Here is a 20,138-nt window from a genome sequence, read left to right as displayed (position 1 = left end):
ATGCTGGTCCTCTCTGCCTGAAAGCGGGGAGGATGGAAGAATAAGAAAAGAGCGCGGAGCGGCTCTGCCGGTGACGGCGTATCGCCGTGGACTGCGGCTGTGCAGAGAGCAGCGGCGGAAGAGAGGAAGAGGAGGTGGTGTCGATGATGAAGGAGGAGTCCCATGGGCCAGACCAGCTAAAGACCGGTTGAACTCCGTTAAGGAGCTAAATGTCTAGCCCTTGCCGTCTCAAAGACAAAGACAGGTGTGCGGAGTGTCCATGTATCTAGAGGTGTGCGCACGCGACTGTAGTCGCTTATTGAAAGTAAAAACGTGCTTTCTTTAAACTGGCCTGTTGCAACATGTCTCTCGGGTGTTGCAACTCGCTCCGGCTCACCTGAATAAAACGGGACAATGCATTTTATAGTTTCAGTGATTTTTTTTTTGCCGGTCTCGAGTTTCAGAAATGGAGATGCTGGACGCTGAGACGCTTTCCTCCTGCGACGCCCTTCTATTCTGGTCCAGTCTGAGCTATTAACAGTAACCCTGATGTGTGTCACCAGCCCCCCCTTCTCTAACTGCTGTCCTCCATCTTCTCTGCCTCATCTCTCCATCCTTACAGCACCACCTCCGAGAGACCTTTACCTCTGAGGAACTGATGGGGGACTTGTTGATGGAGCATTCATTTAGATTGTGTGCGTTTTTACAAAGCACCTTCTTTATGAGTCTCAACGGATTAAAAATAGCTCCTGTTGCAGCAGGAGATAGGAGCTACCGGGCTGCACCGCCAAGGGGCGACGTTGAGCCCCTGTGAGTCATCAGTGCGCACCTGTAGGACACTGAAAGGAGAGCACACCCTGCATCAATCTTACTGGCTTTATTTCGTTTTCTTTAAAACAGAAAATAATCGCTTTACAACAGGCCTTTTCAAGCAAACCCTCACATTAAACTTGCCAACACCTACAAAACGGTATCAAAAGTGCACCATAGTGTTAATACATCTTCTCAAGGTCTAACAATTTCCAATGATAATATTATCTTCTTGTTATATTTTTATACAAATACCATTCTGTACACTGTAGAAATAAAACAACCCGGTGGGTCCCATAAGTGGGATACTCACCCCCCACCCATCCCCCTTTACGTCTGATCAAAAACATGATTCGCTCTCGGTGAATCCCAGTGCAGAATAACAGTGTGGGGGGTGAAGACACCGGGCCGATGTTACATAATATGAATTATTAAATACCCATTCAACCCAACACCCAAGGAAAAAAATCTAATATGTCACTCATACGACCAACCCATATCTGTACAACCCTCATTCAACGTCTCGTCGTTTAAAAACAATCTTAACACAGTTTTCATTCATTATTGTCTCATTGTCCAGACAGCAGCAGCGTCCAGCCGGAGTGAAGGGGATGAGGTGGAGAGCAAGGACATTGGGAGCGTTGGGGACAGGAGGAACAGCTGGTAAGTAGGAGGAACTTCCACGGCTGAGCTGCAGCGCTGAGCGCGTAAAAGCACAATAACTAAATACAGCTGTGCGGGCAGGTGTGACACCATGCGGGCTGCTGTGGCGTGTTTATAGTCCGCTGCTCCCCATGAAGAGGAAACAGAGCATTTCTTCTTGTTTCTGTGGCTGAACACAGGCCTCCACGTTTAGTCTCTGGACTGGTAGAAGAGGATGTAGCCCGACTCAGAGTTCTTGGAGATTTCAGAGGTGAGACCGTAGAATTCTTCTATGGCCTGCGCATCAATTTTCTACAAGAACAGAAAGAGGAGGGTTAAAAACTGCAAGTACTGTGAATACTAAATCAAATGTAAATGCAAATTAACCTACTTACCTCTACAATATCATCATCAAACAGCAACCAGAAGTCATGACTTTTTACAATGGCAATGTAGTGACCCCTGTTTGGCCCACTGAAAAGAAACAGAACACTTTAGAGGGAACTTTAACTCCTGTAAAAAATATTTATATAATATTTAAATAATATTTGAGGTATTAAATAATGTTTGAGCTGCTCTCCACCGACTGCATGACTCAATGCATGATGGGGAAACGCCCGTCTATTTTACAGAGAATTGTTGGTTGTTAATCTCATGTTGAGCAATGAAGGTTTAATCTAAAAACGTATCTTGCCCGATCGATAAAGCTTATTTACACAACATCAAATTGAGCAGCAAAGTGTTTCACCGGCAGAAACAAATGGCAAATATATTTACAAATGCATGTGAATAAAGCCAAATAAGGTCTGAACATACAAGTAGCTTACAAATCTGATTAAACAGGATGTAACTGTTTCTTTGACTTCCTGTTTATTCTTTAAAGGCGGCTGAAAACTGTCCGATTTGACCGCAGTTCGTTTTCCACGCCCCCTGCTGCGCTCATTTACTTTCCGGACGAGGAGCAGTTCATCTCAACGAGCCTGATTAGACTCCTTTGCAGGACGGTGTAAGTGTGAAAACGCCACGTTTGATTGACATTCCTCTGACCGCCCTATTAGGAGGAAACAGCTGTGTGGCTGTACGGGCCTCTAATGAAACAAGTCTGTGCAACTGTGAACAAAAACATGTCACATGGTCAGCAGCGAATGACCCGTACGAGGCTGAAGCTCAGGCCCATAAACTCACTGAACCCGACAAACACATTGGAGCTGGTTAACGGCAACAAAAATCCACATCAAAATGTCACTCAGTGGATTAAGATGAATATGCACATAAGAAGTCATTCGTAATGTGTAAGCATGAGACAAAACATTGGACAAATAATTAACATTAAACTAAACTTAACTATTGTATCGTGTGTAACAATACTGGCCTAGTTCAGTTGATTTTTACCAGGATTTTCTTTAATTTTAACATTCAGGAATTAACCAATGAGCATCAGCATGACAGGCTTGCTTACTGTCACCATCAGGTTTTCCCACAATGCATCTGCAATTCTTCCCCAACTTGTGTTGAACTGATCCGAATACATGAAAGGGCTTAAAAATCTAATCTTTACATTAAAGTAGACAGCTTTCACTTAAAAATAAAGGAATGAACAGGCTACATTTAACACAAATGGGATGACATCGCTATGTCGTCATTGAAGCCCTTAAAGAAATATAACACCGAGCAACAAAGAAAAATAAGCTGTGCCAAGCACTTCTCAAAATTCTGTTTGTTTTTCAAATATACTACAACCTTATTGTAGTTACTTTTGAGATTGATGAATACATTATACAACTGATCACCAAGTCTTAAATGTTGTGTCACTACTGTATTCTGAAAAGTATATTTTCATAAAGTCTGTATCCAGATACCTGTAGCATTAAAGGAGTCTCAAGCCATGATGGTGGTTACGAGGAGAAATGTGTTAATTTCACTCACTAGGAGCAGTATTCAATATACTGTTTTATTTCAGCACTATCATGACACTATAACTGAAATCCCTGATGATATGTGGCCTCAAACCATGACATCAATTTCATTATATGCCTCTCTGCTCTAAAATAACTCCCATTAAAAAAAAGGAGCCGAGACAAGAGCAAAGGGAGACGAGAAGCTTCAGACAGATAACTTACATCTGAAGGACTCCTGACTCATTTGCTCCACTCTAAATAAGTTTAGTAAATGATATCTATTCGTGAAGGGCGGGAGTCTGTTTAAGTACGCACTGTGTGAAAGGCAGGGAAACACCTTGTATAAACACAGACAGACAAAGCGCCCACTCGCACTGGGTCAAAACTGGCACTGGCGAAAAGTGCAGCACAGCTGAACAAAGCTAGATGACGGTCCGTGTTTTCTCCCTCTAGATGTGGTTTAGATTCTAATGCACCTTCATTATTGTGCCAATGGGTTCATATGCATTTTATTATCAGAACAATAGACTGCCTGTCTCTGGTTGCTGTGAAGAAGGTTATAAGGTGTAGTATTCTGGGTGTGTGATCACCTACACACCTCCCACAATGCACCACCACAGCGACCAGGTCGTAGAGCCGCTCAGGATTGGTGGCGTCCCCAGAGGTGTTGAAGAGGCGGAGCTCCAGAGGGAAGACGACGCGGTAGGACAGCTTGGTGTAGCGCTGCAGCTGCTCCATGTACTTGAAGCGCTTCAGGTGCAAAGCCAAGATCATTGGCAGCTTCTTAACACGCATCCTACATCAGAAACATTACCGAGTCAGACACAATATCCACATTCCCAACCACACACAGAAATGCAGTACCAAACACTTAAAAAGCACACTGTAAGAATAAACCTGTGTACTGACCTCTTATGTGCCTCCTGCTTGCTTCTACATTCTTCACAGTAGTATTTGTACTCACTGCACAGCGTCTCTGTGTTACTGAAACCTCTGAGGAGGAGCCACACAGACATAATTAGTCAATGAAAAATCTAAGGCCCACATCAAGAAATTCATTATTCAATTTCCAAACACTGCATTCTCCTCGTACAGTTTGGTGAAGAAACACACACAAGAGTGTAGTTTTCGTTACTAGTGGTGCAACTGATCATAAAACTCACAGTCCGGATCTTACCACGGATTGGAACCGCACAAAAGAAAAACAGAGCGCAAATAAAACTTTTGGAGATCCTTGACTATGTCTTTTTTGTTGCTGATACTAATTGCTGATCATTGATGATCCATATTGCGAGATACAGATCCCTTTGTTGTTCGATTAAAGCAGCGGGTCTGCAAGGCTACATTTTTTATTCACAAATTGACACTGGTCCGTTACACCAACATTCATAAAAAAAAAAAGCAGCAGCCTCAAACAAACATCACATGTTAAGAGCACTTTATGCAAACTTCTTCATAACAAAAAGATATAAAAACATTCCAATCATATCACAGATTGCAACCTCTAAAAATGTGACTACTTTGTAAGTTTCACTCTTAAAATAAGTAAAAACAGAAATGAAATTCAACAGTGACTAGTTCTGTATTGCTAGTAAACAGTTGTCCATTTTAGTATTAAATAAAGTGGGTGGCTATAATGTTTTGGAATTAAATTATTAACAACTTGCCTGAGGCAGTGCGTGATGGAGGTATTCTGTTCTACATCCACAGAAAGGTCCAGAAAATCCTCATCTTTGCTGCTTATCTGAAAAGAAAAAAAAGGACAAACATAAGCAAAAAGCAACTAAACTCAAACACTGCCGGATAAGTTTGAAATAAAATAACTTATTTTATTGTATTTGACTTAAACCTTGTTTGCACTTACACTTACAGAAACTGAAGCACAACAACTTAAGCTTTTCTCTATCATTGTGCCACAGAGCTTTATCTGTGCATGTCATATAATCCATCAGCAGCAGGACTGTTTGAGTTGAAAACATGTTTAAACAAGAATCTCGTGACAGTAGAAGACGTTTGGTGAAGGCCACTAAAACCTCCCCCTCGTGAGAACAGCAGAGGCCTCTTACCGTTTCACAGGTAAGGCAGCGTGTCTCATTGGTCAGAGTGCCTTGGAAGATCTCATGGACCCAGGTTGGAGCGGGTGTGGCATTGCTGTTGTTGTTCTGGGAGTCCAACGTGCCGTTGGCAAGGCGGCCGTTGGTCTTGTCCTGCTTTCTCTCCTCCTGAAGTAAATCTGCTATGGTGTTGAGCAGGTAGTTCAGGAATTCATGGGCATCCTGCTGCATGTAATTATCAAACAGCTCTGAGGAAGAAAGTGCAGAGAGAGACTTTAGAGTTCCAATTCAGCTATTTTACATGTTCAGCAGGTATTTCAAAGTATTTGTGTTTTTAATCTCTGCAGGATTCAGCAGCCAACAAGGTGAAATTAAATGATAATTTGATTAAAAACAGCATTTAATTGTATATTTGTCACTCTGCTATTTTTGATCACACCAATCTCCCTAAATGTATTCCTCTCACCATTCTCTTTGCGAAGCCGTGTGATGAACTTCTTCGGTGGTATGACGCCCACTTTCCTCTTTTGGTTGGCAATACTGTGGAACAGATCGGCCAGGCAGGTGAGCAGGTTCTCCTTTCGCCGTGGCTGACTGCGGTAAGCCAAGATCTTCTCCCGAAACGGTCGGCAGAAGTACAGCGCCTGCAACACCGAGTTGCAGTAGCAGGTGTTTCCAAACTAAAATCACAGATGGAATGCAGTGGAATCACTTTGAGCACACGTCAGGTGTGGAGATGTATACATAACAATGAATCTGCACAGTGCAGCCTTCACTTACATTGACCAGGCCAAAGTAGTGCTCATTGACCGGAAACTGCTCAGATCCAATCTCTTTCTCCAGAGCAGAGGCATTGGCGCCCTGTAAATGCAGATACATTTTTTTTTAAAGAGAGATTTTCATAAGACATATTTAAATGAATTGGACAAAACGATGACAAAACACTACAGCGCCACTACTGAATCAGTTAATAATTGCCAAATGAGATGGCAGCAAGCATTTCAATAATTAGTCGCATGGATAAAACAAAAAAACAATGGGTGCTTAGAAACTCCAAAGACACTCCCCACCCACCTCCACGCTGGCGTTTGCGATTATAGCTAAAAAAAAATTAAAAAAACATATTCACCCGACAGTAAAATTGGGCTAATTCAAAAAGGATTTACGTGTAGTACTCGGTTGATTTTTTATTTTTTGTTAAAGCTAGCAAAGAACTCGGCGCAGGATGCTTGTGAAACACACAAAAAGGATGAATGCAATGCGATGCAATATGTAGACAAACTGTCGACAAGGACCCGGTGTCCACAACTGCGCAGCTAATGTTAAACCATGTCGTCATTGCTTGCGTTAATGTCTGGTAGTGAAGGCCAACACGTTAACTTGATTTTTTTTTTCTACGGCTTCTTTGCCGTTAAAATACACATACTGCAAATAATCCATCATCAATCATGATCCAACGGTAATCCAGGTGTTACCGTGGTGCAGCACAGGTTTAGCTCCGCGTTAGCTCGTCACTTCAACGTTAGCTCGCTAGCAGCGGACCCGAGCTGCAGCAGGTGCACTGTCACTGTCCGCGAAGAGGCTGGGACAAATATTAACCAAATAAATAGTCAATGTTGGAGTTGGAAAACACATTTTTACTAAAGGACGCCCAACTACTGCCGTGAGCGAAAAGCCCAGACCGGAGAAAGCAGTGGGTGTCTGCTCGCTTTGCTATGGTCGGAAATATGCTTAGCTAGCACCGACACCAGAATGAATTGCTAATATTTTAAATAACACGGTTTAAAGGAAAATCACAGAGCAGCAACGGCTTCCATTTCAGCTTGCAGTCGGAGTAATGCCGGCTTGAGAATAACGCGCACTCACCATGGTACAAAAAGAGGCAAATTTGGAGACTGTCATTAGGATTTCCATTCGGCTAGCGCCATCTTCAACCACCGCCGCGCGCTGACAAGACTGGGCTGTTCCCTTTCCTCGTGAGTGGAGGCAGGCGATGCTGCTGCGCTCTCGACGAAGAGGTCCAACAGCTGAAGAAGACGAGCATGCCCTGCCTGTTGTTTCCGTCTTCGTGTAATCACGGGGGTTCAGCGAACAGTAAAGTGGTTCTCTTTTTTGGGTTATTTCATGGTGTCACACGTTCAGATACTCGTAACCTTATAAGATAAGATCAAATAAATAATGTATAAATGTTTGATATAGTAACGTATTCTATACGTAACTTTAAAACATAACGCCTCACCTTGCGGACGTTTTGCGCATGCGCATTTTAAACAACAGTTTGTGCGATTTTTATTACCTTGATTGTATTTTCAGCAACCTGGTCATATTTAATAATATCTTGTCACTTAGCACACTAAACTCTAAAACCACATACACGTTATAAGATCACAACCAAAGACCGTCTGAGCAGTTTTCTTACTGAAGCAGCGGAAGATATTTCATCGTAATTCGTGAATGAGCTGACCGCTTATCATTCCTTTAGCGTCACACGTATTTTGGTTCAGGCGATATCTCGGCCTGCCCTACAGGCTCGGGACGTTTTACGAGGCGGAGTTTGGGGTCTTTCAATCTCTCTTTCCGCCGCACCCGCCATCTTGTAGAGACCGGGGGTAAGATCCTCTCTCTGTTAAATGTTCTTTTCTGCCTTATTACTATACAATTCGTACACTGTTAGATTAAATACATGTCCTGTATCTTATTTTACATCTCAGTGGGTTAGCAACGCACGAATAAACGTTGCATTGAGGGACATTTTCCGTTAAAAGTGAGCAGGACCAGCAGCGTGGCTCCCCATGCGGGCCTGACGTGTAGCAAGACGTTTAGCATTCACAGTTTTTTCCTGTTGCACCCGCTGTAACGCGCACAACGCGGCATTTCTCGTGGATAATCGACTGGTTTCGACGAAACTATAACGTTGCAAATACGGTGCTGCCTCGTGGGATAGCGCTTGATGTGTACCTCGTTGCTATCCGTTACATACGTGTATCTCGTCAGTCGGTGCAACTAGCTTTGTTATAATGTGTTGATCAAATTGAAACAATCACTTATGTGCCTGTGATGGAAATAAACCTCACCATTTGTGCTCTTTACTTTGATCAGCTGTTTTAAACGCACTAAGCTATGTTTTAGTTGTGTGACAGCTAACTTATCTCAGGTGATATGGGTCGTACCTTTTTTATAGTCTTATCGCATTATGACCGTTTCCATTGTGTGGTGCATTGAGACATGTAGGTATTATAATGGTTACATGCCATTTTTTCATCTGTTGAACAAATTAAGAAAACCTGATGGCTCTATTGTGACTAACTGAAGTGTATGCTTTCAGTAATCAGGCATCATGACGAACACCAGAGGCAAGAGGAGGGGGACCCGGTACATGTTCAGCAGACAATTCCGCAAGCATGGTGAGTATTTTTAGATGTACTATATCCGACCACATTTTGAGTGCAATCCCCCTTTTTTATTTATTACATGGAGGAAATTTGGGATTCAGAGTTACTGCCAACTCTTTTGCTAAATATTAATTTATTGGCTGCATTTACTTCACAGGCCCAATTCCCCTGTCTACATACATGCGCATCTACAAGAAGGGTGACATCGTTGATATCAAGGTATGTCAGTGTGTTTGTTGGCAAGTATCATTGGTCAAATTCAGTTCTTTTATGTAGACGGGGTTAAGTTACGCACCCACATGCAAACAAAATAATATAGAGGGGTATTTTGAAGTTGTGGTCCACCAGAAGGGACCACAATAATTTAATTGTTCCAGTAACTTTGATCTTATTCTTAGGTTGGCCACTATATATTCAGTAATTTATAAATACAGTTTTAGTTTTTAACTTATCCCGTGTACTAATCGTGTTGAACTATGTAGAAACATGCCAGTCAGCTCTGTGTGGTGGATCTTAAATAAATACGGTAGATCCTAAGGAAACAAAAACAGATTATAATTCCAGGTGATTATACACTCTAGAAAACATACTTAAGATCTCATGAGATATTTGCCAATAGTTCATTTAAATGTTACACCTGTTTTATTTTAAGATGTGGTCTCAAAGAAAGAACATGTATCTAAGGTACAGCAGACTGAAGGAAAAGGTGCACAGACATTTTCGAATTGAGAGCCGAGTTTGTTTTTACAGTTTTACTGAAACTCACTGGAACCTTTGTAACACTTCTTGGTTCATACTGTGGCAACTAACTTTGACTTTGTTGTTTCTGAATAATACATCGTAGTTTGCTGTTTTCTTTTCAGGGCACCGGTACCATCCAGAAAGGAATGCCTCACAAGTGCTACCATGGCAAGACAGGACGTGTCTACAATGTAACCCAACATGCTGTTGGCGTTATTGTCAACAAGCAGATCAAGTAAGTAGGAAGTGATTTTAATGTTGTGACAGCTAAATATCCAAATCTATGTAACTTTGTGCTTGAACACACCAAATGATCTAAAACTCACTCAGACTAACAATTATTTAAGACTAAAGAAGATTACAAGGATCACACTTTGTGATTTGTTGTCTGGATTTAATGGATTTCACTAAAAGCTGGGCAATATGACTAAAATCTAGCCTGTACCTTGTCAAAACATGGGACAGCAAATGTAACCTGAATAAAACAACGGTTGTGTTTTACAGGACGGGTCATATGCACAAAGCCTAAAGTCCTAATTTATACATGCATGTCTTTATTAGAATCACTTGCGTGTGAGGATTACTATATAATACGTTATAATACATTAACTGTAAAGTATTTTTTGGGGATTAATAAAGTACTTTTCTTTTTCATTCATTTTTGTACAGTTTTTAGAGGTGATGTTTACATTCGCTGAGATAGTGTCTAACTGTCATACATATCGGAAATACACCACTATACATAAAGTTATTATCTGGATTGTGCATGGCTTCATTATAGATTATTTTATTAATCTGTTAAACGTGGAATGACGTACAATTTAATATTTAAACATAAGCAGCCACAAACCAAACTGTTAACTCAATTATGTACCAAAGTTGCATTACTTTTGGTTCTTAGGTCTGCGTTAAAACCATGACATTTTTACTGCAACTCTTAAATCCTGGCCTTTTAGTCTTTGGTGTGTACTTGCTCAAACTCTTCATCTAGAACAGTAGTTCTCAAAGTCTGGGCATGAAAAGTGGGGCAAAGTGTGACTGGGGAATTATATCATGACGTTTATGTCTTTTTCCCGACGGAGTAGTTAACGCATTTTGTTGTGATATCCAGACAGTCTGTAGGTTCAAAGAACTAACAGATATTTGACCAGGGCGGGGGAAAAAAAAGAAAAGTCGGCAATGTGCCGAGACAACAGGCTCAGCTGATGCTAACTAGGGCTGTTCCAAAAAAGTTGGGTGCTTTTATTCATAATGTGAGATGAAATTATAGTTTTAAGAATTTACAGAAATGCTCCCGTCCAACTTCTCTTCCCCTCATGCTCTCAAACACTTACGCACTCAGTGAAAAGCTCTCTTCTAGAAGAGAAATGACAGAACGTGTTTGAGAACCACTGATCTAGAGGAAGTGATTTAACCCCATCTTCACTTTGCCACAAGGATTCTTCATGTCCTCAGTGGTCATTCACATGGGGGAAAGTAATAATCCTTGAGCGCCCCTGTCGAACTCCGGTTGGACCTGGGGTGGTATTGAGGAGACAGCTGAGACGAATGCAGAAATTGAAACTGCTTTACTTTGAATTTTAAATTCTAAATGTGTTCACTAATTCATGTTTCTGGTTGTCACAGGGGAAGGATCCTGGCCAAGAGGATTAATGTGCGTATTGAGCATGTGAAACACTCAAAGAGCAGGGACAGTTTCCTGCAGCGCGTCAAGGAGAACGAGGGCAAAAAGATGGAGGCCAAGCAGAAGGGCAGCTGGGTAGAACTGAAGAGACAGGTATGAAATGATGCAACATTACCTATGGTCAACCTTTTGTGTTTTACCCCTTCTTAAAACAAGAAGAAATTTTGTAATGGTGTATTGTGGGAAGGAAGTTGATCAGTTGCAGTGATTTTACTTTCACTAGGTGTAGATGATACAAACAAATATGTATTTAAAAAAAAAAAACATTTTTTCAGACAACAAAAAGTAAAACACTTAACAAAACATTGTGAATGGGAAAAAGGGACAAAAATAAACAAACAAATAAAGTAAATTAATAGGGGGTTGTCAATTGCTCTTGGCTACTCTTGGACCTCTCTCAGGTCAGCTGAGAGCATCCTTTTCCTTGTAATTAGACAACAAAGCTGTATTACATGTTAATTTGAAAGCATAAACATCCATATAGTATATTTTAGTGTAGGTTGTAAATGAAGTTAACTTAATAGTTTAGACATTTTAAGCTGCAACTATTTGCTGTTTTAGTTTCTATTTAACACTTTTAATATTTGTCTTGACTTTTTCATATTTGATCATTTAATATTCCCTTTTGTGTCTCTACAGCCTGCTGCTCCCCGTGATGCTCACTTTGTCAGCACCAAGAAAAACGAGCCACAGCTGCTGGAGCCCATCCCCTATGAGTTCATGGCATAAAGTGTTCACCAAAATAAAAATATTTGTACACACACTGCTTGCCATGTTATCTGTTCTGTTAAATTGTCATGATGTGTTGTCACTCAGTGATGATGCTCCTCCTTTGATTGTCGAATTAAATCAAACACACTTTTTATTTCACAGAGGATCTGAGTGACGGCACACATGTCACAAGCACCTCACGTCCTCACACTTTGGCCTTTCGGGTCTACACATTTTTTCTTTGCACTGTCAGTAAGCAACCATTGCCCCTATTCTCACTGACTTTTAATTAAAGGCCGCACAGATTTGTAACTTAATTTCTCTGATCCGAGGACTTGCTTCTATTACCAGAGCAACTTATGTCTTTATAAAAACCTATTGATAAGTATTTTTGCTGAAGACATGATAAGCTCAGGTGTTAAGTGGTGCAATTGTTGCTGAAAGTCCAGGCATTGTTGTCATAAGACTTCACTCTGGTTACGTACAGACCACAACCACGCTTGTATCCGTCAGCCTACTATTGTAGCATTAAACTCGAGTCGAGGTCCTAACAAAGTAGTTTAAAAACAGCTGTGTGGTTGTCACTCAGTCTAGGTAATATAATTAAGTGTTGTCTGTTTCAGATGGTTACTTGTAGTTAAACCGCATCAACCGGCTGATGAGCCAGCCACTTTGAATGCCTGTTCAGCACAACATTGCTCAAACCCTCAGATCTTTTTTGAACTCTGTTAGAGGTTCAACGTCATATAAGCTCCAGTAGGAGTTTGATGCGGAGGTCATATGTGTGATGCTGTCAGACTGGAATTGTTTTTTTTTTTTTTTTTTAACTTTAAAAGTACTAAAAGGGGAAATAAAACAAAAACTGGGTGATATGGGGTTGATTGCATATGGACTTGGGGTATATTAGCCAAAGAAAATAAATATATATGTCAGCCTTGTAGGTAGAGATTCCACAGTGCAGCAGGTGGCAGTGTGCACCCGGTTATGTGTCCAGTGTGAATAAACATCAGGCCTCTTGCTGTACAACAGTCACCTTACAGTCAAAAACTGAATTAGTGTTCGTTATGGTGATTAATGATTCAAATTGGAATTAATTGAATCTCTTACTATATTTGTCAAACACAGTCAATAACCATCTAACACCAACATATTCAATGCTGCTCCTATGGAGGATATTGTTTTGTATATAAGTTTCACCACTGTTGAGATACATTTTGTACAGACAACCATCCAGTCATTGTATATTATTCAGTGTTTATGCGTATTATTTACAGACAGAACACTATAACATTGTTTCTTATTTTATTGTTGGTTTATTTTTCTCTACTTGTGAACATAATGATCCTGTCAAATTGTTTATTTGTTGTCCTTAGCTGTTAGTACATATGGAGACTTCAAAAACATGATTATAATTACAGGTACGGTTTATTTATGACTTGTTACAAGTTAGGACATGGAATCATTTTCCACAATGATATTCCCGTCTACATCTACACAAGGTCGTATTGGGAGAGTAAACTAATCATTTTTTTTATTTTTATAGAACGTTTGAAGGGAGGAGCATAAAGTGTAAGGTCACATGTAATGCAAAAACAGGATAATGTATACAATAAAAATGAATGCCTTCAAGGAGCTACAATTTTGACTGGACAGTCTGGACAGTGAGGATTTGTCAAAACAATTCTGGGAGTTGAGAATTTTAAAGACTCACTTTTAGTTATTAAATTGTAAACAGGTAAAATCCACGTCTGACCTCAAAAACATGACATTTTTTAAACATTTTTGTTGATTGTGAATGAGTCGTAGAAGTTCATCTGTAAAGGGAACATTTTAGTCAAATTACATTCTTCAAGGACATCAGGTTTTTTTTAAGCAGTATTTTACTCTGAATAAAATCAAAATCCAGATATCAGTCATACCTGTGTTTGTATGTGTGTGTGTGTGTGTGTGTGTGTGTGTGTGTGAGAAAAACCTGTGTGTGTGTGTGTGTGTGTGTGTGTGTGTGTGTGTGTGTGTGTGTGTGGACCACTTGATGTTTGCTGTTTAATCAGTGGAGGCTGAATGGCTGGCTGGTTATGTGACAAATAGGTTATCTCATCGCACCTCAGTACTTTACCCAATATTTACACAAATTAGGACCAGTTTACAGAGATCGGGAGCAGCTGACAGGATGAAGTGTGTGTGTGTGTGTGTGTGTGTGTGTGTGTAGTTCAGGACGGAGAACGCCATCAGTGTTATCAGTTTCAGGATTATATTTCATTTCTGTGGAAGCATTAATTGAATTTTCTTGGAGTAAGAAAATCTTTCATGTATGTGGAAGACGTGAAAAAAAGAAGGGAAAAATACTCTCAATGAATGTAAAATGGTGTTGAGATAAACCTGTAAAGGTTGTCTTCCTTCACCTTCACAAACCTGTAGGTCAGGGAACTCAGACACGGGTCTTATCGGGACAGAGTAATAAGTATCCAACAAGCTGAGGAGAGACAGGAAAAAACAGATGGAAAAATAAAATGCAATCAATCAAGGAGCGTGTTGGCAGCTAAAGCCCTTGGTATTGATCCGGATTTCAGTCGTATAGTATTTAGATAAGACAAGTGGTGCCTCTACCTTTTTGTATATTCCCACAGCCTGTAGTTAGGGTTGTTGTCATCAATTAAAGCAAATTGTGGGTTGAAAATCAATCCATTGTTTCAATTTGGAATCTGTACAGTTTCTCATGATACATGATATCCAGCCCGTCTATACATCTACAGTACATCCTTTGTGTGTGTGTGTGTGTGTGTGTGTGTGTGTGTGTGTTCTCACAGATACACCACAGTGTCATGTGTGGCACTGACTCATGAAAGTTACTGATTGAAGGCAGAAAAAGTAAACAGAGAGAGAGAGAGAGAGAGAGAGAGAGAGCGCGGGCGAGAGAGAGAGAGAGAGAGAGAGAGAGAGGGAGAGAAAGCAAGTGAGAGGGAGGGAGGAAGGCAGAAAGACGAGGATGGTGGATAAAAGCCGTGAAGCACTATGAACTCCTTAATCACACATGTTTGACACACACAGATTGAGTCTGTCAGCTCAGCCAGCAGCCGTATCGACCCATAGTGTTACATATTAACCACACACACACACACACACACACACACACACACACACACACACACACACACACACACACACACAGAGTAGATAATTGGATATGGACTCCGCTGATGCAAGAGGACTTAAGTGTGGAAATGTTGCATTACATGAAATTTCTCAATTTTCAGCCTTTCTACTTCACCTGATCGCCCTAAACTTAAAGGGCAAGTTCACCCAAATTTCTAAGTGTTGTTCGTACTTTTCTCAATACATGTAGACATTTTAAGTCCATTCTTAATTTATGTAACAAGTCTCTGAGATTACTCTGAGGACGTTGGAGATCAATGGGATTTAATTTGGGCTGCTCAAAGCATTAAAACATTTTAACAGCAATGTGACTTTTCAAAAACAGTGTCCTAGTTACTCCAAATAATCCACAAATGTACACGTAATGCAGAATGGACCAAGTATTCTATCATATGCATGATGATTTACATATAATAAAGATTGTAAAGGCCATTGAGGTAAATTTGTGATGTGTTATATTGGGTGATATAATTCATATTAATCTGACGATTTGATTATTGTTCTTGTTGATGCATTTATGTGGCAGGTCTTTGTTGAGCTAATTAAAACTATTTTAAAAAAAGGGGAGTTCAATCTCTAATGTTTATCACAGTGTGTTCACAATATCTTATGTTTTAAAGTAATTTACAGAAACACTATTTCACTCACTTATATGAGACATAAAATGTACAATACTTTTGTATGTCGTAACATAAAATTAAATACTGAATAAAGTTAAATACTGAATGTCATGACTTTCTAATGAGAACGTGTGTTTTTTTCTGTATGGCCTCACCATCCTTCATACTCTTCTACTCTGAAGAAAAATAGCCTCTCAGTGGTCTTGAAAGTAATATCTGTGATGAAAGCGCGGGTGAGACAACGTGTGTCCACATGGTGTGTGTGTGTGTGTGTGTGTGTGTGTGTGTGTGTGTGTGTGTGTGTGTGTGTACGTGTGTGTGTGTTTTGGGAAAGGCCTGGAGCTTTGACAAAGGCACAAGGAAATCCCACAGCAGTCCAAACAGAGTGCATGCTGTATCTCTGTGTGTGAGAGGTGGGGTGATAGTCTGTGTGGTTATCAGAGACGGGGGGAGGCATGGTCATATATGTGGATATTGGGCCAGCTGTATTGATCCTGGCCCTGACGGCAGAGGTGCAGGGGGTGGGAGGGACCGGATGAGAAGAGCAGGAGGCTGATAGTGGCGTCAACTGACCCAGGCATGCTTACCTGAAGCGTGGGAGGGCACCGAGGTAACGCCCAACAGGCTCTCAATAGGCCTTATTCACAAAAGTCAGTCAAAGGTTTCACATGAGAGCATGGCATAGGCTCAGAGGGGTATCTCTAATGTTTGGACAAGCAGATAGTGTTATTGGATTGTCAGTCTCTGTCTTTTTTTGGAGAGCCTTAAACATGCTGTTTCTTATTTTACTAAAAGCAGCTCCATTTTAATTTTTGAAAGAAAAAAATTGCTCTTGCAAATGAAAAGTTTAATTCACAAACAACAAACAAACAAAAGCACCATTGTTCAGTTCAATAAACCAAATCGGTTTTACTGCTTCAGGCTTACTTGGCCTGTTATGGTAGCTAATCTTAGCTAATGTTAGTGAACTTTAAGTAGATAATGCTAACTGTTTGTTTTGTTGACTTATTGTTTTTTCTTGAGTTGTGTTTCTGGTTACACAATGTTTTAACATGTAACTAGTAAAAAAAGTTACATCGTCTTGCTTCAAGCCGTTTGCTTTAATCAAATGGTGTAGTTTTAGAATCAATGACCATTAATAATTGAGTCAGTTACACTGTTACACAAATTTTTAACATGTAGGCTACTAGTATCCTGTATGTGCTACTTGTAACTACAATGGCTACTGTTCAGCTAAAGTTAGTCTAGCTTTTATGTTAGACTGTGTGACCTTTCCTGAAGACTAACTACTGTGCTGCATTTAGCTCAGTGGAGGGTCAAAGTGAGCAAGGAGTCGTGCAGCAAAATGCGCCTCAAGTTAGCTAACATTATGAAACATTAGCTACTGATCATAACAGATCAACTAATGGTTTCGCAGCATGTCTCCTCAGTGTATCAAATTCAACAATGGTGGGTGTCATTGCTTGAGAAAAAAAAGTTCCATTTTGCAAGACAAAGATTGTGCCATTTCTTCTTTTAAATATAGTGTCGCTCTAACAGCGGAGAAAGGTTGGTATAGTTTCAGATTTGTGGGGTCAATAAAAATCTCATTGAAGACTATATTCTTACAACAATAAATCACATCTATCAGAAAACAATACTGGCGCGTTGATAAGATTAAGATTAGAGCAGTAAAGTCTGTGTGTGTGTGATTAATGGAGACAGACAGTCGCCTCTCTCCCTGCCTGTGCACCATGTACACACAGTGTAGATCAGCAGATAGGGACACACATCCTACTGCCTGGAGCCTGGGTGACATTTTTAAAGCCTGAATCAATCAACGTGGAAGAAAGAGTCATGGAAGTTTGTAATGTCTGAATATGAGTGGGATCGCTATTATACTCAGTGCACGTAACTGCTGAACATTCATTTTTAAAGATGTGCAAAACAATGTTTTGGATATCCATTTATTGCAGTAAATATAATTTAATTTCAAATACATTGCATATTTTTCAGTTCCAGTAAAGTAGGAACCCCCCCTCTATACTATAATTGGTACAGTCCAATCAGATAAATTAAACACAGGTGATCTGTTGGTTGTAAGTCAATAAATATGCTGCCCCTTTACTGCTAGGTTTGTTTTAATCACAAAACCCAAATCTGAAATTTCTGATTAAAGATGGGGGAGAGGTCGCAAAGTCAAAAAAGCTACGTATGCTCTTTTTTGGATTGTAAAGCTATATTCAGTAAGTCATGGAAGCTAGAGGCTCATCTTTGCAAACACACAGGATTGGTAAGTGGACTACTAAACCAAACAGAACACATGACATGAGAACGACCAAGTGGATGCATCCTAACAGTTGATGCATGTCATTGTCCAATTAAAGTTGGAGGGATTGTGTCAAATCATGTTTCCCTTTACCTCAGAAACCATTCTCTTGTGATGACTGTGACAAGACCTTTTGTACTCGTTATCAACTCACCAGACATGCACTCAATCACAGTGGGGAAAAACCACACAAGTAAGCATCTTTGTTTATTATTTGAAATGACTGGGAATAGTAAAATGTAACCTTGGTGTTTTGCTTTGACTGGTTACCTGCTCTGGTCTCCAGGTGTCTGGCTGATGGGTGCTCCAAGGATTTTGTCACAAATGCCAGCATGAAGAACCATATGGCCCGTGTACACCAGCGCCAGGAGAAGCGATATCGAGTACAATATTCCTGAAGTTTTCTTCTCTCTGGCTATTTTCTCTTTGGGGTTTACTTACTGAGATGCACTGGCTTGCTATAACTTGTGTTTTTTAGTGTGACCATGAGGGTTGTGGAAATTCTTTCAGCAAAAGGAATCAACTGAAAGCTCATAAGTGTGAGCACGACCAGCAGCTTCTGCCATTTCCGTGAGTGTCTGATACAAGAATAACGGAAACTTGTCTGTTTTTGGTAATCTCAAATCTTATTTCTCCTTTGTAGTTGTACCGTCAGTGGCTGCACAAGAGCCTTTCCCTCTCATGGAAAACTAAAGCATCATGAAAAAATGCATTTAGGTTGGTCTGAAACTAGAAGCTTTTTTAAATTCTTTTTTGACATGTGTTTAATAAAGCTCTCTGATGTAGGCTACCCTTGTGAGAATGAAGCCTGTCCGTTCAAGGGAAAAACCTGGACAGACTATCTGAAGCACAGAAAAGAACATAGAGGTATGAAAGTGAGGCGCAACTCATGAATTGAGTCCCAAACTCTTAACTGTATTTTGATGACTTTGTTCTCAGTCAAGGTACCGTGCGGCCAGTGCAAAAAGCAGTTCAACAATGCATGGTTCTTGCGTCAGCATGAGCTGCATGTCCACATCAGGGATCAAAGGATGCTGTCGTGCCCAAACAAAGATTGTGACAAAAAATTCACTCGCCGCTTCAACTTGGAGAGCCATGTCCTGGGAGACCATGAGGGCAAGAAGCCCTTCAGCTGTGCATATGCTGGCTGTAGTAAAACTTTTGCCATGAAGGTAATCCTTCCTTTTAATTTAATGAGATTGTGTTGATCAACGCACAAACCTTCTCAATCTACTGGGACCGGTCATGCTGATAGTTTGGCTTTTTACTTTCTAAAGGCTTCTACGTGATCTGCACATTGACGGTTAGCCGCAGCACACGGTGAATAGATTTAGTTGGTGGTGCTCAGAAACTACACTTTTAATGCAGCCATGATAATCTTGCCCTTGAAGGATGGAATAGTTTGTATCTGGAACTACTTTACTAGTATAGGTTCACTGCATGTTAAACTTTTAAAACTTATTTTTCTGTTTTTAAGCAGCACAGCCTCTGTTGTAGTAAACATAATTGTACTTTGATGGTTGCAGATATTTAAGAAGTTGGCAGATTAAAAACAAACTATGCACATGGTTAGACACACTAGAAGTGATGTTTTAAAAAATATTTTGTCTGCTTTGATCTATTGCGCTCCTGATGCAGTGTACTTTGTAACTGGTCTCATTATTAATCAGGAGAGCCTGTGGCGACATGGTGTGGTGCATGACCCAGCAAAGAAAAAGCTGAAGGTAATGTGTCCTAAACTTTTTTTTTTTTTTTTTCTTTTTCGTAGTAAATTTGTCTTCTCTTACCTTGCTCTTGTCAGTGTCCTTGTATGTATTTTTATTTTTGTCTCCCTTGCAGAAACTGCGTCCTAAAAAGAATCTGCCCTGGCGTGTGGCGCTGCGGGTTCGACAGGCGGCTGAAACCAATCGAGCGGAGACCAACAAGCTTGCTGAAAAGCTGCACAATACAACTTTATAGGATGACAAATATCGATGCTGCATTATATGATTACTTTGTGTTTATTAATGGTGACGTAGATCCCATAATATTTCTGTTAAATATACTTTGTTTAATATACTTTATGAAAATAAAGCCTAATTTAATACAGCACTACACGAGCCATCTTTCATATAAACATGTTCGCTGACAATTTGCACTCGCCAAG

At 40.3% G+C, this 20,138-nt stretch overlaps 3 protein-coding genes across 3 annotated transcripts; 2 read left to right on the top strand and 1 right to left on the bottom strand.

Moving 5' to 3' along the window:
- Window positions 1–841: 841 nt before the first annotated feature.
- Window positions 842–7,584, bottom strand: usp12a (ubiquitin specific peptidase 12a). Its single transcript, XM_068582173.1, has 9 exons — window positions 7,250–7,584; window positions 6,164–6,244; window positions 5,850–6,063; window positions 5,396–5,631; window positions 4,997–5,073; window positions 4,239–4,322; window positions 3,928–4,125; window positions 1,827–1,905; window positions 842–1,743 (listed from the first exon to the last, which is right to left on the bottom strand). Exons 1-9 carry the CDS (start codon window positions 7,295–7,297, stop codon window positions 1,642–1,644), a joined length of 1,119 nt encoding a protein of 372 aa, XP_068438274.1. The 5' UTR covers window positions 7,298–7,584; the 3' UTR covers window positions 842–1,641.
- A 267-nt stretch (window positions 7,585–7,851) lies between these two features.
- Window positions 7,852–11,963, top strand: rpl21 (ribosomal protein L21). Its single transcript, XM_068581781.1, has 6 exons — window positions 7,852–7,992; window positions 8,709–8,787; window positions 8,933–8,994; window positions 9,639–9,751; window positions 11,143–11,293; window positions 11,840–11,963. Exons 2-6 carry the CDS (start codon window positions 8,721–8,723, stop codon window positions 11,927–11,929), a joined length of 483 nt encoding a protein of 160 aa, XP_068437882.1. The 5' UTR covers window positions 7,852–7,992; window positions 8,709–8,720; the 3' UTR covers window positions 11,930–11,963.
- A 5,798-nt stretch (window positions 11,964–17,761) lies between these two features.
- gtf3ab (general transcription factor IIIA, b) lies at window positions 17,762–19,981 on the top strand. The gene is given in 9 exon segments (XM_068582329.1): window positions 17,762–17,956; window positions 18,091–18,185; window positions 18,279–18,375; window positions 18,471–18,562; window positions 18,636–18,709; window positions 18,779–18,859; window positions 18,932–19,164; window positions 19,663–19,716; window positions 19,832–19,981. Coding segments are annotated over 9 exon segments (990 nt in total). The 5' UTR covers window positions 17,762–17,842.
- The last annotated feature ends 157 nt before the right edge of the window (window positions 19,982–20,138 follow it).

The sequence above is a fragment of the Clinocottus analis genome, unplaced genomic scaffold (genome assembly GCF_023055335.1).
Source record: "Clinocottus analis isolate CAN_PGR_092001 unplaced genomic scaffold, fCliAna1.0.p SCAF_18, whole genome shotgun sequence".
In the NCBI taxonomy this organism is placed as follows: domain Eukaryota; kingdom Metazoa; phylum Chordata; class Actinopteri; order Perciformes; family Cottidae; genus Clinocottus; species Clinocottus analis.
This window is presented reverse-complemented; position numbering and strand designations above follow the sequence as displayed.

Excerpts from the sequence above, each read along its gene's own strand:
- usp12a (XM_068582173.1), bottom strand. The coding sequence starts at position 7,297 with ATGGAAATCCTAATGACAGTCTCCAAATTTGCCTCTTTTTGTACCATG. Across the intron at positions 5,632-5,849 it reads ACGGCTTCGCAAAGAGAATG|AGCTGTTTGATAATTACATG; the intron begins GTGAGAGGAATA and ends TTTCTTCCTCAG. Across the intron at positions 1,906-3,927 it reads GTGGTGGTGCATTGTGGGAG|TGGGCCAAACAGGGGTCACT; the intron begins GTGTGTAGGTGA and ends GTTTCTTTTCAG.
- rpl21 (XM_068581781.1), top strand. The coding sequence starts at position 8,721 with ATGACGAACACCAGAGGCAAGAGGAGGGGGACCCGGTACATGTTCAGC. Across the intron at positions 8,788-8,932 it reads CAGACAATTCCGCAAGCATG|GCCCAATTCCCCTGTCTACA; the intron begins GTGAGTATTTTT and ends TTTACTTCACAG. Across the intron at positions 8,995-9,638 it reads GTGACATCGTTGATATCAAG|GGCACCGGTACCATCCAGAA; the intron begins GTATGTCAGTGT and ends TTTTCTTTTCAG.